The sequence below is a fragment of the Papaver somniferum genome, chromosome 6, assembly GCF_003573695.1.
Source record: "Papaver somniferum cultivar HN1 chromosome 6, ASM357369v1, whole genome shotgun sequence".
Classification (NCBI taxonomy): domain Eukaryota; kingdom Viridiplantae; phylum Streptophyta; class Magnoliopsida; order Ranunculales; family Papaveraceae; genus Papaver; species Papaver somniferum.
The window spans coordinates 96,610,834-96,628,205 of record NC_039363.1 but is presented as its reverse complement, the minus strand read 5'-3'; the positions used below and the strand labels follow the sequence as shown (position 1 = coordinate 96,628,205).

General features: G+C 36.2%; 1 protein-coding gene across 1 annotated transcript; it reads right to left on the bottom strand.

Annotated features, from left to right (window-relative positions):
• Positions 1 to 103: 103 nt before the first annotated feature.
• LOC113288495 (probable xyloglucan glycosyltransferase 12) lies at positions 104 to 4,271 on the bottom strand. The gene is made up of 5 exons (XM_026537543.1): positions 2,669 to 4,271; positions 2,119 to 2,427; positions 1,719 to 2,009; positions 1,501 to 1,614; positions 104 to 1,276 (listed from the first exon to the last, which is right to left on the bottom strand). Exons 1-5 carry the CDS (start codon positions 3,482 to 3,484, stop codon positions 644 to 646), a joined length of 2,163 nt encoding a protein of 720 aa, XP_026393328.1. The 5' UTR covers positions 3,485 to 4,271; the 3' UTR covers positions 104 to 643.
• Between the last annotated feature and the right edge of the window lie 13,101 nt (positions 4,272 to 17,372).

The following is a 17,372-nucleotide window of genomic DNA, read 5'->3' as shown; positions in this document are numbered from 1 at the left end:
TTTCTGCACATTTATCCACTTTCCACAAATAAAAACTGAAGTCTCACAACTGTAACCATGTCAAATAACAATGAATTTCCATCTAAAAAGTTAAGGCTAGGAATTTACTGAATCAGATGTTCATTTACAGATATAGTAATAGAATATGTTCACTGTTAAAAACTAGATCGACACAACTGAGAGTGAAAGGGTGGACCTTCACAATGTCCTCCTCCTTCTCCTCTTTATATTTTTCTGCTGTTCTTGGAGCAATTAAACTAAACTAAAATCCCTGTTTTTATAACAAAATTTCTTACAAAAGAATTGTCACAGAAAAAACAAAAGAATTAACCATACGAAAAAAGGAGAGAAAAAAAATGAAAGAAAACCCAGCAAGTCAAGTATCTACAGCACTTTGTTCTCCAGTATACGAACGTCCTCTTGTTCCTACCATCTTTCTTCTATATAGTCTATCGATGGTCTGCATTGAGATGGAAAGGGTTTCGATATCAAACCACGGGTCTTGGGAGAGTGAAATGCAAGAACAAAATCTTGCTCACCTTCCGCATTTTCACCTGTTTTCTGTCGAAGACTAGGATCATTTGCACATGGCGTATTTTTCTGTTGTTCTATCTAATTCAGTCCTCCTACTTATGTTACTGTCTTACTCAACCTGTTCTCCTATCAGGTCCAGACCCACCATTAAGAAAGATATCCCCTGGAAAAGAAGAAAGTAAAAATGTATACCCTGTGCAGACAACAAACTCCTTGCAGAGGCTGTGAGGAGAAGAAAAGCAAGAGCTAGCTCCTTTGTATATATTCTGTTGTGTTTCTTCTTCTTTTCAGACACTCGTTGTTGCTTCTGCCGAATTTCTTCCTTCTCCATCTCATCGAGATTGGGCACAGATACACCACGAATGTGCTTTGGATCTTTTTCAACTAATGATACAAGATCACCCTCAGAGGAGCGACCTGACTTTTTGGTGACAACCCATTCGTAGGCACTCCCAAGCTGGAAGAGGCCAGAGATCATTGCGTTGAATTTGGTGACAGACATTGTGTTTTCAAAGAGGAGGTAAGGAACTATGAAAGGGAAGGATTTGGGAGCCGGAAGGATGTTGAGAAATGACATGGTGGCTGGGATATAGCAGACGACCCAGGGAGGAAGCTCAGCTTCTGGGATGAACATTGTCATGGGGAGAATTATGCAGAAGAGGGTGAAGGAATAGAAGGGTAATATAAGTTTTCGTAGTAGGAAGAAGAGGAATATCATATTGGCCTTCTTTCCAACACTGATCTGCATTTTTCCAAGCAGAATGAAACAGGTACCGTCAGCAATAAGAATTTTGATATGATTTTCCCGAAGTTTAAAGTAAAGTTCTTATTTGTTTACAATATCAGAGCATGTTTTTTAGAAGATAGCTTATGTGGTATAGAACACGGAGAAACCGAACGATACACAAAATGATAATGATGAAAATAGTGAAGCGGCAGTAAAAATAAACTGAAAATGTCCATTACCTTTGAACGAATAATGTCAGGCAAACAGAGGCGAAACAGCTGCATGGGACCAGAATGCCATCTGTGTTGCTGCTTTCGATATGCTTCATAAGATTCAGGTAGTTCACATTGACACTGTGAAGACAGGAATTCAGTAATCAAACCAAATATGCAACCCCAGGTAAAATAGGAAAAATAAATCCATACAGAGTACTCATAGTGGTATGTAGATAACATACCTCAACATCATTGAGAAAAACGAATTTCCATCCATGAAGATGAGCACGAACGGCTATATCCATGTCTTCCACTGTAGTTCTCTCCAACCATCCACCAGATTCCTCCAAAGCCTTTATCCTCCAAACGCCAGCGGTTCCATTGAATCCAAAGAAGTTGAGGAATATCCCATTGACTTGCTGTTCAACCTCAAAATGAAAAGACAAGTTGATGTACTGCAATCTTGTGAGCAGGTTCTCGTCTTTATTGACAAAAGACCACCTGGCCTGAACCAACGCTATTTCATCATTGTCCTGTAATTCAACAAAAAAGTTTCAGTGAAACTATGATAAGATAATAATGCTTTAGGTTATTTGCAATTCTTAGTAGAGAAGTCGAGATACCATAGAAAACACCCTGTACCTTGAAGTGAGGTACTGTCTTCATCAAAAAATCTGGGTTAGGTTGAAAATCAGCATCAAAGATGACAACAAATTCGTAATCCTTGACATAACTACAATTCATGGCAGATTTCAAATTCCCAGCTTTGTACCCGTCTCTAAGCACACGATGCCTGTAGACAATGTGCGCGCCCTCTTGCTGCCATTTCTGAACTTCCTCTTTGATAAGCAATTGTGTAATTGGGTCATCAGAGTCATCCAGTACTTGAATGAGCATGTTTGATTTTGGCCAGTCTAAATTGCAGACAGCACCGATAGATTGCTGGTATACCTGATCAGTGATCACCGCATTTCACAATTACATCAAAATCTTGCGGCCGAGAAGTAAAACCTACCCCATTTCAAAGTTTCTATGAACATATGCAAATACAAACATGAAGCCAACCTAATATGGTAGCTCTAGCATTAGAATTCATCCCTACAACTAAGATGCACATAATCCATGAAACTCGTTTCGCAAAAATAGTAGTACTACTATTTAAAAGAATCAATAGAGATTGAAACAAATTTACCTCCTTTTCATTGCACATAGGGATCTGAACAAGAACCATTGGGAAGTAATTAGTTTTATCAGTGCTTCCACCACTTGATTCAACATCCAACACAATCTCTCCTTTCGGAATCGGTTTAATCTTCTTAAATTTGATCCAAAAACACCCTAAACACAAAACTAACCGATCCACACTTTGTATCAAGAACAACACAATACAAGCATTTGCTAGAAACTGTAGAGGTGGAGCTAAATACTCAACCCTTATAAAAACCCATCTAGAATACACAAAATCAAAAAGACCCCCTTCAAATTCAAAAGAAGGCAAATGAAAATGCTGCTGAAAATTCAAGTATGGTGACTCAAATTGCCAACCATTAAAATAAGCAGCAATTTCAAACCCTAATAGCACCACAGAAAACCATAAAAACAGTTTTATAAATGAATAAAATCTGCTTTTTACAGTCTGATTTTCATTAGCATTATCATTATGATGAATCTCTTGGGTATGATCATCATTTCCATCATCATCTTCTTCTGAATCTGTTCTTCCTGAATGAAGCCTACGTTTAATTGCAGAGAAAAGATTGAATGTTGTTGAACCAATTGAAGTTAAACATCCAACAGCTTTGTGAGCTTTCAATAACAAAACCCATGTCAATTGTTTTGCATTTTTACCTCTCCCTTTTGCATTTCTATTATTCGGCGTTAGAAAAACATCTTCTTCACTTGGACCTTCAATCTCCACCATTGAATAATTAGGGTTTTCCATTTTTACTATTACCGGCGTCCCTCTATGGCTTTCTTTCTCCCACCATTGGAACGTCGGTGGTGCCATTCTCTCCGATCTTCTCTTCCAACACAAAAACACACAAATCCCTCTCCTTTTTGTTGTAAAGTTTCAATTTTTGGAGTATGAAATGACTGAAATTCAGAGAACCCACATCACATTATCCTGAAATTTGATTTCTGCAGAGGGTAAGAAATAATTATTATGAAACTGAAGGAAATGGAAGAGATAAGTGACGCGTGGGGATTTATGCTGGAGCTATGTTTCTGTACTCATATCGACATTCGGAAAGAACCCAGAGAGCGAGTTGGTTTTTTTTGTTATGTATATGGAGATTGGAAGGTGGTGGAAAGAGATGAGTCCAAAATTCGATCTCATTAGGAGGATACAGCTTTGAAATAGAGAGAAGATGGTGTGGATTATTAACAGCTCAACACGTTTTTGTCTGTTGGTTTTTCTATCTTAATTTTCGTTTTTATAAAGAAAAAAAAAACAGGGTTCGTTTTCAATGCAGCAGGTACTGAAAGAAAAAACAGAATTTTTTTCTGAAAATTGTGATTTTTTTTTTAATCAAATGGAAGGTTTCATAGGACTCTCTGGATAGAAAATAATTTATTGAAAAACCTTAAAATTAAAAATGAAATGGAGAAGAGAAAAGGAAAAGGAAAACGTCAGCCCTAGTTATTTAAAGGAAATTTGAAAAATCCTGCCATTATTTGCAGAGACCCACCAATCTGAACACTCAACAGGGAAAAAGTACAGATGATGATAACGAAAGAAAACGGGGTTCCTCTGTTTTTTTTCTTTTCCTTTCCATTTCCTCTTTTTTTCCTTTTTTTTTTTTTTTTTTTAACTTTTTTAAAAAATTTACTGTAATTTTGTTCATTCATTTTCTGGAGAGAAAAATGGAAGACCAATTCTGCATTTTTTGGTACTTGGGTTACCCAAAATTACCTCGCTTTTATTCACCGAGGGTATTTTGGTCATTTCAAGACCTCTGTTTCAGACACACATTTCTCTCTCTAATTTTAAAGTGTTTGAGTTTAGGTGAGTAAAAATAGATCGACTGATCTATCTTTTAGTTCCAGATTTGTGTCTATGATTTTACCACCGACTGTGATTCATGATGACGAACACAACAGTGGAGTGGTCCTATGATAAAGTACATCACGGATATCCTATGACCAATCTCTGGTCTGGTCTGGTCTTGTGGGGGTGGTGTTTGGTTTGTGTGAGGTGGCGTCTGTTCATTGCTTACTCCAGTACATGTACTGCATGCATTCTAGAATTTTTGATTAGAGTGCGGTTTGGGTCGCATTTTAGGAACTGATTCATCCAAAACTATGACCATGCTTGACAATTTGAGATTTAATCGTGGTATTCCCAGGTTAACTGCGAATCTCTGGAATCATGTTTGAGCACGTGATTACTGGACGGAGCCATTGCCCTTTTATTCGTTTGGCATATGGAGATGGGTTTCTTTGCCTCATCTACCATCCAGCTAACTTCTGCTTGTGCACTTGGCTTACAGTAATTATTAGGAAAATGAAAAGTACACGTGAATGACTTTTATGAGTAGTTTGTGTTTTTAATAGTGTTGTGGTCTTTGTCCGTGTTCTTCATAAGTTGAGAACCATCCAAATCTAATGTTTGAATATGACTTGCCCAACAACATGTCAAGGTGGAGAAGAAGAATATTTTCCAGCTAACTTAAGTTTACAATAAATATCTCAGAAGTTTGTACACAAAATTGGTTAAAAAGATCAAAATCAACAATTTCTGGGTGAAATAGACAGTTAGATTTTGATACTGTTTAAATGGACAAAAATGTAAAAATAGGCTGGAAGTAACCAGTTTCATCGTGCCAATTTTCAAATATTTTTCCTTATTTTTATTTTACACAGGATGTATCCAGTGTCATCCTTGCTATTTTATAAATTTAAGGTAGGATGAAACCAGTTTCATCCTTACTAATTTTTTTTTGGTCATTTCACCCAAACTATTTTTTACTCGTTCATTTGAACCGTGATTTATATATATATTAGGACAAATGATCCATTTTCCGTTTGAAATAAGGATGTTTGGCGATCTTGTGATGTGATGATTTTATGTGGATGCATGCCAACTCTTAAACAGAGTGATCGAAAATAACAATCTACAAGAGTGACATGGAAATTTGAATTTTTGCAGTTTTGGTAAGATGAATGTTATAACGTTGAAAGTTTATTTGGTCATGATCGAAATCTTCTTCATCAAGGTTTTTTGGTTCAAACAGACTTTCCACAACAAATAAAAGTCTTTAAACAAATTAGAAAGTCATCTTCATCTGAAAAGAAAATGCTTAATTAATTAATAAAATGTCAAATTTATTCATTTGGAACTCGATAATGTAATATGATGTTCACCATCTAATGCCCACCAAATCCAAAAGAATAATAGTAAGCTTGGTTTGTTTTGAGTTCTTATATATATATATGGTGATAACAACAACACAATAAAATGCAAGCTATGTTTTGTGTCCAACTGTCAATTCTAATCATACGGCTAAATGGTGGGGGGACAATCTTTTAATGCCACTTGGACACGTTATCAAATGCGTGACCACAATATTGCGTTTTCTTTTCTTCTTGCTTACATCTCGAGAACAGGTTAATTCATGGTGGGATGGATACGTTGACATGTTTTCTTTTAATAGAGGGTGAACTAGAAGTTAATGTGAGGGTAGTATGTACGGGGTTGTACATATCTATCAGAAATGAACACAACACTGTCGTTTATTATTTCGAAAATTAATCGTTGAAAATTGACATTTGAAACTAAAACCCGTAGATGGTGAGGCTAGCTATCCGGAATGCACTAGTTTTTGGTAGCTACGTAGAAATTCATAAGAAATATAATGTTGACTGCTTTTTGGTTTGCCTGATAAGGCCAACTGGCTTCTGCTTCGCTGTGATCGTGCTTCCAGAGGCAACTCTTATGATTTTATTGGCAAAGATAGTGGGGTATACTCATAGTAGTTGTTTCAGGGAGTTTAGGCATTGTTAGAGTTGTTAAAGGGTATCCGTTAAACCATGCCCGAACCGAAACCGGCTGATTCGGATATGGTTCTCATAAGGTCTCGTTGTCCTAAAATTGGACTCAGATTCATTAGCAATGTAGATGCCCGACGGTATATCCGAATGGACACCATAAAGGTACAAGATTGTTTAACTTATACATTTTTACCAAAATTTATCTAGCCTTGGTTTTAATTTTATTAGATTTTTCATTCGTTTGCTTAAAATTAATGCTTATTTAGGCTATTAATAAAACATAACTATAAGTTTGTATTAAAATAAATTTGATTTGAATAAACAAGTGAAAGGTATTGTGTTTTCTTTATCATAACTATTATTCTTTTAATACCCAACGGGTACCTGGATCTGATGGGTTTCCGATTTTTTAGCGTGTTTGGTTCAGGTTCCATTAACTTAAGAACCGGACCCCAAACTATTAAAACCCGGACGCGGATAAAATAAACGGTTCTGAGTGTATACTACCTTGACCTGATAGGACCCGTCAACATCCCTAGGCCTTAGTCATTGCCACTATTTGGCAGAGGCTATAACTATTATTTGTGCTGGTGAATGGCCTTTTTCTAATCATTTCAACAATATTTGCTTCAAAACTTATTTTAGGGTAGTTGTTTCGGCTTTTGCTGCTAAGAAATTTTCTTGGTGCATTATCTCGATATGGGATAGACTTGTTTTGCACCTGGCAAGTATTACCCTTGTGCATAGCTTCAGAGAAATTAATGTTTCTGCTGATAAGCTAGCTAAGAGAGGTACTGGTTTATGTAGAGGAATAAGATTGTATACTTGTTTAAGCCTTTTTTTTTGTGTGTGTATAAGACAATTCATTAAAAAACTAAGGATCCCGTGGGACTTGTGTTATAAAAAAAGTAGAGTCATCTAATATCGATCCACAAGAGGATGTATTGATATTAGATTTATCTACTAATAACTGGTTTTCAATACAAGCAGGGGGTGTTTCCCCACAAAAATAGGTGAGTTTAAAGGTCTAACGAACTTTGCTAGAATGTATGTCACCTTATTTCCTTGTATTGGGACAAAATAAAAAACTAAAAAGTTGTTACATAATTGAGCCAGTCTTTTTGCTTCATCTAAGTATGCTTTGGAACGCCAAGTGATGTCTGAATTCTTTCCATATATGTATTTGAAGAGGCTTTCACAATCTCCTTTTATGCTAAACTTTTACAGTCCTTTATCATGTGCCCAAGTAGCTGCTTGAAACACTCATATAGCTTCCGCTTCTTGTGGGTATGGGGATGTTGAATGTCCATCTTGTCCTCCTCCTTAATTACCTGCATCATCTCTCTGAATTATAACATAACTGGAAGGTAAGATGTTAGAAATCCAAGCAACATCAATATTGATTTTGAGAGTGTTCTTTAGAGGTGCCCTCCATACTATAGCTATATTATTCTTATGTTGTTTGGCATCTTTAACCTGCAAACTCCTTTTTTTTTATTATCAGAAAGCAATGTGTCCTTGAATTTTTAAAGCCAAGGACTTAGCTGGTGTTGACTTGTTTTCAAAAACTTTGTTACACCTTTCCTTCCAAATAAACCACATCTTAGTCAGCATTGATTCCAAAGAGATCTCTCTTCTGGGGTTATTGATATGATCCTTACAGAGTGTTAAAAAGGTACTTGAACTATCTATGTTTAGAGAAATCGGACTGGGAGCTAAGTTCCAAACTTCTGTAGCATAAGGGAAGTGCAGTAGAAGATGTTCAGTAGTTTCAGTTGCATTTCCACACATGGTACGGTGTAATTCTACATCCTTTACCTTCCCGTACAGTTTAAAGTTAGTAGATAAAGCATTTTGAAGGCACTTCCATAGAAAAAATTTAATTCTTTGAGAAATATCTAGTTTCCATGTAGCAGTACAAAAGGAGTCAGGCAAATCTAGAGTAACTATATCAGTACCATTTTCATTCAGTTTGTCATATAAGGATTTCATTGTGTAGTCTCCTGACTTTATTAAAAGTCCATCTTAACTGATCTTTCTTAAGAATATGGTTCTTATCCTTAAAGAGGTGTTTTTTCTTAATTTTATTAGCTATATATGTCTTCAGGAAGAATAGATTTTATGATGTTCATATCCTAAGAACAAGAGTTTGGATCAAACAAGTCTGAAACTAAGCTAATGTGAGTGTATTATACTGGACAAAGGTTTTCTAGAGTTTCAGTTAATTCCGGGATCCATTTGTCATTCCAAATATTAATATCCTGACCATTGCCTACTTCCCAGAAGCTATACTTGTATATGTGTTCTAAACCCTGACTGGTGCAATTCCAAGTTCAAGAGCCATTGGTTTTAGCTTTGGCTCTGAGGGAAGATGAGTTTCGAAAGTATCTAGAGCCCAATGTTTTGACCCAAAGAGCATCTGGTTCGTTGACTAATCACGATGCTAACTTATCATGCACTGCTAGATTAAATTTACGAGCATCCTTAAAGCCTAAACCCCCTTTCTGAATCGGTTTACAAAGACTTGACCAAGTTTTAAGGTAACAACCTTTTCTTCTTGTTTCTTTTCCTCACTAGAAATCTCTCTGAATTGCATAAATTTTATTAGTTATTCTTTTGGGAAGGATAAAGCATCCCATCTGGTAGGTAGGTATACTAGCTAAGACTGCTATATTTAGGACAGACCTACTGGGTTGAGAAAGTACTGAGCCTTTCCATCCTTTTGCATTAGATTCCATTCTTTCTAGGATATGTGGAAAGGTTTTTATTTTGGATTTATACATGAAAAGGGGAGCTCCTAAATAAAGATCTTTAAGACTTATGCGTTTTATTTTCAGGAGTTTAGACATCATTCTTTGGTGTTTTGCTAGCACTTTTCTCCCAAAGAAAACTCCAGACTTTTCGAAATTAATGAGCTAACCAGAGGCTTTACTAAAGATTGTTATAGTGTCAAGTAAGTTCTTGCACTCTACAAGATCGACTTTTACGAAAAGAAGGCAATCATTAGCAAAGAAGAGATGAAAGATTGGTTCACTTTTTGAAATTATCTTAACTCCATGTAAAATTTTCTTGTTCTCTTGTTGAAGAAGAAGTCTAGAGAAAACTTCCATACATATGATGAATAGATATGGAGAAAGAGGGTCACCTTGACGCAAACCTCTGGAAGGGATAAAGGCTTCGCCAAGAGAGCCATTTAAAAGGACAGAAATTGTAGTAGTTGAAATGCATTGTTCTATTAGCAAGCAAACATCTCTACTGAAACCAAACGAAGATAAAATTGAAATAAGAGATTTCCAATTTACCCTATCAAAGGATTTAGACATGTCGATTTTTAAACCTAAGCCCCAATGTTCTTTCTTTCTTATTTTTGAAAGAATGTATAATTTCATGTGCTACTATAATGTTATCAGAAATATTTCTGGAGGATATGAAGGCTGACTGAAATGGTGAAATTATTTTCTCTAACAAGGGTTTGATTCTATTAGCTATTATCTTTTCTATTTCTATATAAATTGTGTTATAAAGCCCTATTGGTCTAAATTGACTGGGATTTTTGGGTTGTTTTACCTTGGGAATTAGGAAAAGATGGGTCTTATTTAATTCAGGGTGCATTTTTTTTTAAGAAGAAGTTCTGGACAGTTAAAGTAACATGAGTACCTAATGTTTCCCAATGGTGCAAGAAAAAACTAATAGGAAACCCATTAGGTCCTGGAGATTTATTAGGATTCATATTTTTTTTAAACTAAAAAGATTTCCTCTCTAGTAGGGGGTAGCATTATAATAAAGTTGTTTAGACTAGTAAGAACTAGAGAAATAAATTTAAGCAATTGGTCATTTGTATGTTGCTCCGAAGAAGTTTCCATAAAAAGGGTTTGGAAGTATTTGTCAGAATTGTGCAGTTTTTTTCCTTGTTATTGTATTCTATATGTTTAGCATGCTTTCTATGTTATTTCATTTTCTTCTTCTCAAGGTAATTGTGTAAAAATATTTAGTATTGCTTTCCCCCAACTCAATGAGATTGTCTCTAGATTGCTGCTTAGCTATGGCTTCTTGAGTATCATACAATAGTTCTAATTCTAATAATTTTTCTTTTAGCTTTTTCTGCTGATACTCAGTATACCTACTTTCCTTTAGTCTCTCAATATCTCTTAAAAGTTTTTTTTTATCTTTTTTGAGGGTAATCCAAAAATATTTTTCTTTTTTTAGGGTAATCAACCAAGTGTCATAAAATTTAAAGACTCATTCAAGTTTAGCATTTGTACTTTTTGTACTAAGTAAAATAGGGCCTGATCCTATAGCCACTAGATGTCTCAGAGAAGCATTTGGGAATTGAGAATGCCAATCAGCATTGATTACTGTTCTATCTAGTCTTTCATGTATGTTTTGATTTCCTTATTTGTGATTATCCCAAGTGAAGTCTGAGCCTGAATAACCTATATCATATAAGCCAGCTTTCTCTAAAATGTTGTAATAATATTCACTATTCTTTTTATCGAAATGCATACCTCCAAGCTTTTCTGATTGGTTAAATATCATGTCAAAGTCTCCTAAGACAATCCAAGGCATATTTATTTTAGTTATTTGTACACTTATCTCTTCTAAGAAATCTCAAGCTATGTTCCTATTTGAAGGATAGGGACTGCCATAGAAACATGTGAGAGCCCATTGTTTTGTGTCAAAAGCTGAGTTAACAATAATGTTTATCATGTTGGTATTCCACTGCACTTGTTTAAGCCTTTATTTTTTAAGTGTTCTAGAGTCCCTTAACCAGGCTTACTACAAGTTTCGTCAAAATTTTGTTCATTTTTCTTTTTTAGTTTTCCCTTGTTGTAAAGGTGCCCTGCGCGAAGTTCATAATCTTTTACGTGTGTGGTTGAATATCCAAATGAGGTTGAATCTCCGAATTTGGTTTTTAATAAGGTGGATGTGGATTACGGATCGTGTTCTCCGACTCCGCTCAGTTCTGAATAGTGAGTCCAGGTGGAAAATGACTTTTTTGATTCGGTTTTAACTCAGACTCGTGAGTATTATGTCAGAATCAAGCTATTCCATCTCATACCCCTGATTTTAGATCTTTTTATTCTTTACTTATTTTCCATTCCCTGGTTGCTTCGATGTTATTGATGTTGATTTAGATGATGGCATTCTTCAAGCATGGTTAATCATAAATCAAATCAAGCTAGTGCACATTTCTCTTTCTGGAAAATATTATGCTCTCGCAGTGCGGGATCCTTATTGAACTAGTAGAGTCATGTTCGTTGGGTTACAAGTGTTGGAGATGGTGATGTTATTAACATATTTCCTAAGAGTTAGGATGCAAAATTAAGCAATAACATATGATAACAACCTTAGCATCTCTTCGAAGTTCCCAGTTGGAGTTTATGAATCTAGAGATAGTCTTGGTTTCATGGGAAATTTTGCTGCAAAATCTTCCAATGAAGACCCATTTACAGTTCTCTTGTTTTTTAGGAATGATGTTTTCAGAGTTTATGAAAACTTTTAGAAATATATTTTCAGGAATATTTAGTGTGGAGTTCATTTGTTCAACCAAGTTGTCAACTGAATCATTGGATGAAATATAAAATCGTAGTTATGATTGGGAAGAACGGGGTAATTGTGATGGTGTTGATATTGGTGGTGTAAGCAGGGTTATGCATAATGCTATAGCAGTATACGTTAATTTGAATTTTGAAATATAAAATCGTAGTTGGCTTGAAGGACAGTTTGTTGTTACTATGCAAATGAGAGTCACTCTTATTAATACTCCAACAACTAGTAGAAGGGAAGTACAATGTCCATGTGATTTCTGAAGTATTCCAGTGTCAGGTTTGCATATGGGCGTTGACCGTGTTGCGTTGGTTGACTACTAGAAGACCTTAAGAGGGCGACCTGTCTATGAACCATAAGATAAAATAAAGAAGAGTATGCATAGTATAGTTAGTTGGCTCGTGAATCCTATTTAAGGTAAAAAAATTGTTTCGTGGTTTTGTCTAGAGAGAGACATACCGAGTGATAATATCATGTGTATATTGTTTATTGTAAGGTTTATGATAACGTGTACTGGTTAGATAATGCTCAATCCTGAGGGGGAGAGAATATGTATTGCCATGAAATAAGTTGGTGATAGGGTAAGAATAAGTTAAGAGAGTACTGAACCAGATTGAGATATTCTTCCCACTAGACTTAGATATTCTTGTGAAATAAGTCTTTAGCGAGTCATCTTGCCAGTCAGCAGGTCTAGTATTTCCATTCTGCCCATCGAAGTTCTGAATCGTGTATGTAGTGATGGTGTGTGTGCTGATCCAGTCAGCTTTGTTCACCGTACTTTTTCTTTCGCCAGGTGGAAGAGATATAAGAGTCCGCCCGCCATCTATCAAAAGGAGTAAACAAGTAATAACTATGTAATTTGGGAAGGATTTTTTTCTCTTAGGGTATAGGTAATGATAATCTTAGTGAGGGATATTTGAAATGACAGGGGGTAGGGAAAAAAAGGTTAGCGAAGAGAAATATTTCTCTTTGGGAACCGCTGCCAATTAATGGTGAAACGACCCAAGACCAAAAAAATGAATTCCATTATAAAAACCCTTTCAATCGCCGGAGATAGTCTCAATTTATTTTCCTCATTTTCATCTTCAACCAAACTCAATTTGGAATTGAAACTATCTGTTCTGACGTCATGGATGATAATGAGAAGAAATTGGACCGAAAGGGCAAGCAAAAATTGTAGGAGGTTGATATCGAGCCTCGAATTCACTGGTATCTGATGAGTGCTAAAAAGTGCATATTTCTATATATTTTTCTTGGCATTTAACTCATCTTTTGTGCATTAATTCTACATTTTAACCCATATTCTGTATTTTCATTGTTTTCAAGAATAAATATTTTTATTAATTAATTTTGCATTTTTAGGTAATAAATAAAGTTTGGATGAATAGCGGAGCGGAAAGAGCAGAAAAGTAGTGAAAAGCCGGGAGGAATTACACAAGGAAGCCGCGAAGAATGTTGTGCACAAGACCAAAAGGCTAGAAGTGGGCTTGAAGAGGAAGAATTGTTCTTAAAGAAGATATGGGCTTGGCATACCCAAGGCCCAAAACCCTCACCCAAAATCCATACCCGTTTTCCCTTTCTAGCCGTCAGATTGGATCATCTCAGCATCCTACGGTCGCAGCATCGCCAGTACATCAAAGTCTGAAATTCCTGACCAACACTACAACACCTAACTCCATCTTGAGCCGTCAGTTTTGTTGTATCAGGCATCCGACGGTCGCTCCACATCCATTCACATCACGTCATTGGATCTTTCCCTCATCCTATCATCCTACGGATTCCCCTCACAAATCATCAAAATCCGCTACACCCGACCAACACTCTAGTACCTAATGCCTATACCTTAACCAAACATACCCTCCATCATTCCCATCGACTTCTTCTCCCCCATTCCTCTGCAGAAACACCTTCTCCCTCGCCAGTTCCATTAGCACCACCATACCTCTGCCACAACCACCAAAAGCCATTATGGCTCTCACCAATCGAAACCCATCATTATCCTACCCTTCTACCTACCTATTTCACCATTCTCTCTTCCTTTTCAGAAACCCTAGAGGAGAGATTAGTGAAATATGTCGAGCTAGAAAGAGAAATTGAAGGCATGGGAAGGAGCAGAGAAGGGAGAAGAAGCATGGGTTGAAGACGGACTCGTCTTATCACGTTTGGTAAGTTCGAAAATCAAAACCCTAGTCTACTGTCAATTTGGGGGTTTTTTGTATATGAACCCTAATTCTGTTGAGAGAGAATTGGGAGGAGGAGAGTGAGTGAAATAGGGTAAGTAATTAAACCATTCCCCTAATTTGTCGAAACCCTAGGTCCACTGTGTATTTTGGGAATTTGGGGAAAACAGGGTCTGAACCCAAATTGGGATTTTTGGGTATAAATAGAACTGATGTAAGTGTTGTTGGGCATGCCTGGATTAACCAGAGCATCAGTAGAATAGTTTAGTTTTGTTATTTCCATGAACTGTAGCTTTGAGGGTTTCAATCTTTTCAATTCCATGATTCTCAATTCAAATGCATTGTTAATTTCAGCTGTTCTGAACTCCAACATGTATTTAAATTGAGTGTGTGATTGTTACATTTTATTTCAAGCTCCTGTTCATGTTTATCTTGATGCCTGTTTTGTTTGAGCAATGGGAAGTAATCAGTGCTCTGGTATGCCTGTGATTGACTGTGCTGTCAAAAGACAGTCAATACTAGGGGAATATCAGTGAGCAAGCTGATTTTCCTCCCATTCTAATATATTGCATTGCTTTACTTTCTGTCACTAGAAAAGTAGAAACAACACCAGCTCCCTCCTTGTCCCTGTGGACTTCCCCTGCTTTTCATTATCTACTATCTGACCCTGTATACTTGCAGGTGTAAATATAACCATAGTTTTAGGTTTAATTCCTTAGCTATCAAGTTTTTGGCGCCGCTGCCGGGGACTCGGTAGCGGTGCTGTTGCTGTTTTCTCTTTATCTTTGCTCTTATTTTCTGCATTTTACTGCATACTTTTCATTGTCACTGCATATTTGCACTTTCATTGCATATCTTGCACATAACCTCATTCTTGCATCTTCATCTGTCACTCTTGCTGTCACTCTTACAAGTTATTTCCCTTTGCTCATTTGCTGCTCACTTGATCTTCTAGCTTGCTGTGTAGTCTCTCCTGTACATATGCATTTTTAGCTCAATCTTCACTGTTGCCATTCTTTTGCATTGCATTCCATTCCTGTAGCATAATTCATAACTGCATACCACTATATCTTAAACTTGAATTTTTAGTCTAGCTGCATACCATCGTCATCTTAAACTAATTCTGCATTTCATTCACTTTAGCATCTTGCTCTGTATCCTTAGCCTTCATCTCTTCCTGTAACTTAGCTCTTGTAATGATAGCTATGCATTGTCATTTTCAGCAACTTCTTAAACTGCATGTTCTCAGCAACTTTATATTCTGCATTCTGTAAGCATTTTCTCCATCTGCAATTGCACAACTGCATTGCAGTTCTTCAACTTTGCTTACTTTGCCCATGTTCTTTGTGTATTGATCACACACATTTAAGTGTGCAGGTAACTGGTGCTGCTGTTGGTTGTTGCCTTGCTTGCCAGAGTTGCTGGTGGGCTGTAGGTACACTTTGCTTACCTAGCTGCTGGGCTAGAAGAACCTTGTTGTTGGGCTGTAAGCTGCAGAAGGAGAGGAAATTGAACCAAGCCCAACTGGGCCTTGAGTGTTGAAGCCAAAGCTTAGGATGATCCAAAGCCCAACTGGGCTTTTGCAACCAAACTGAACAGCTGTGCTGTGCTTCAAAGGTAAGCCTAAACCCATTAAGAGAACCCAACCTGTGGGCTTCCATTTTTAATCTGTGGGCATGTAATAATTATTTTAATTTTAATTTTATTTCTTTCTTTATTTGGGATTGTAATAATTTTAGTTTTATTTTTTTTTTTTTTTGTGGGTTTGTAATAATTAGTTTTATTTTTATTTCTTTCTTTATTGGGCTTGTAATTTAGTTGTTTGTTAGGCTTGTAGTTTCTTTAAACTAAAATTTGGGCTTCAAAACCCAACACAAAAAAAAAAAAAAAAAAAAAAAATTGCTCCTAATTTCGAAAACCAAATTTTTAATCCCATAAAAACCAAAGTTTTCAAAACCCATAAAAACCAAATGTTTCCCATCAAAAACCAAATGTTTTTCATTCCCATCAAAACCAAAATTTTCCCATAAAAAACCAAATTTTGAAAACCCTTTAAAACCAAATAGTGGGCTTTGTGTCTTTTCAATATGGGCCAACCTAATACTCTCCATGAATACATGTATCCCACAATAAAAATTCCATTATCATGTATTGTCTTACCTCAAACCAATAACCCTTTTAAAATAAATGCAAGCATGATACAAATACTTCCTTTATTTCGAGGGTTCGATTCTGAGAACCCCTATACTCATGTAAGAGAGTTTGAACAAATTTGTCGGAATATGCAACCTGATCATATGTCCGAAGACTCTCTGAAATTGCGTTTGTTTACATTTTCTCTAAAGGAAAGGGCCAAAACATGGTTTTACGGTTTGAGACCACAATCAATCAACACTTGGGACCAACTCACAGATCTATTTTTTAAAAAATTCTTTCCACATCATAGGACCATCGCTATTCGTCAAAGTATCAATTGTTTTGTCCAATTGGATGAGGAAACTGTTTTTGACTATTTTGAACGTTTTAATGATTTGTGAGCGAATGTCCACACCATGGATTTGAGAAGTGGAGACTTGTCGCTATCCTCTATGAGGGACTAGACTTTAAATCTCGAGCCATGGTTGAGTGTATGTGTAATGGTGAATTTCTTGATAAAACTGTGGATGATGCATGAAATTTTTAGCTGAGATTGCGAGAAAACCCGTCAATGGGAATCCATTAGGGAAACTGAGACACTATCACATGATATAGGTGGTAATGAATTGAACTTTGAAAATAGCATGTCTAGTCCTTCTCATGTGTATGATATTGAATATGAACCTAATCTAGAGGAACATGAGTTGACTAATGACACCACAACTGCTAATAGGGACAAGTATGCATATTACTATGATGATGATAATGATAATGTTATGTTAGAAGAACATGTCTATGCTGAAAATGTTGTGGAACCTTTGGTTTCAAATACAATAGGCTTTTCTGCCCCGACCTTCATGAATGATATTTCTTCTAATATTCCATATGCATGTGATGTTGATACTGATTTTGATATTGTGCAATTATCCTGTGAAGAGCATGACTTAGGTAAATCTTCTGTTGACACTAATGATCCTATGCAGGAAAACATAGTTGATGTGTCTGATTCCATACTTAAGCCACAATATATTGCTTCTGTTG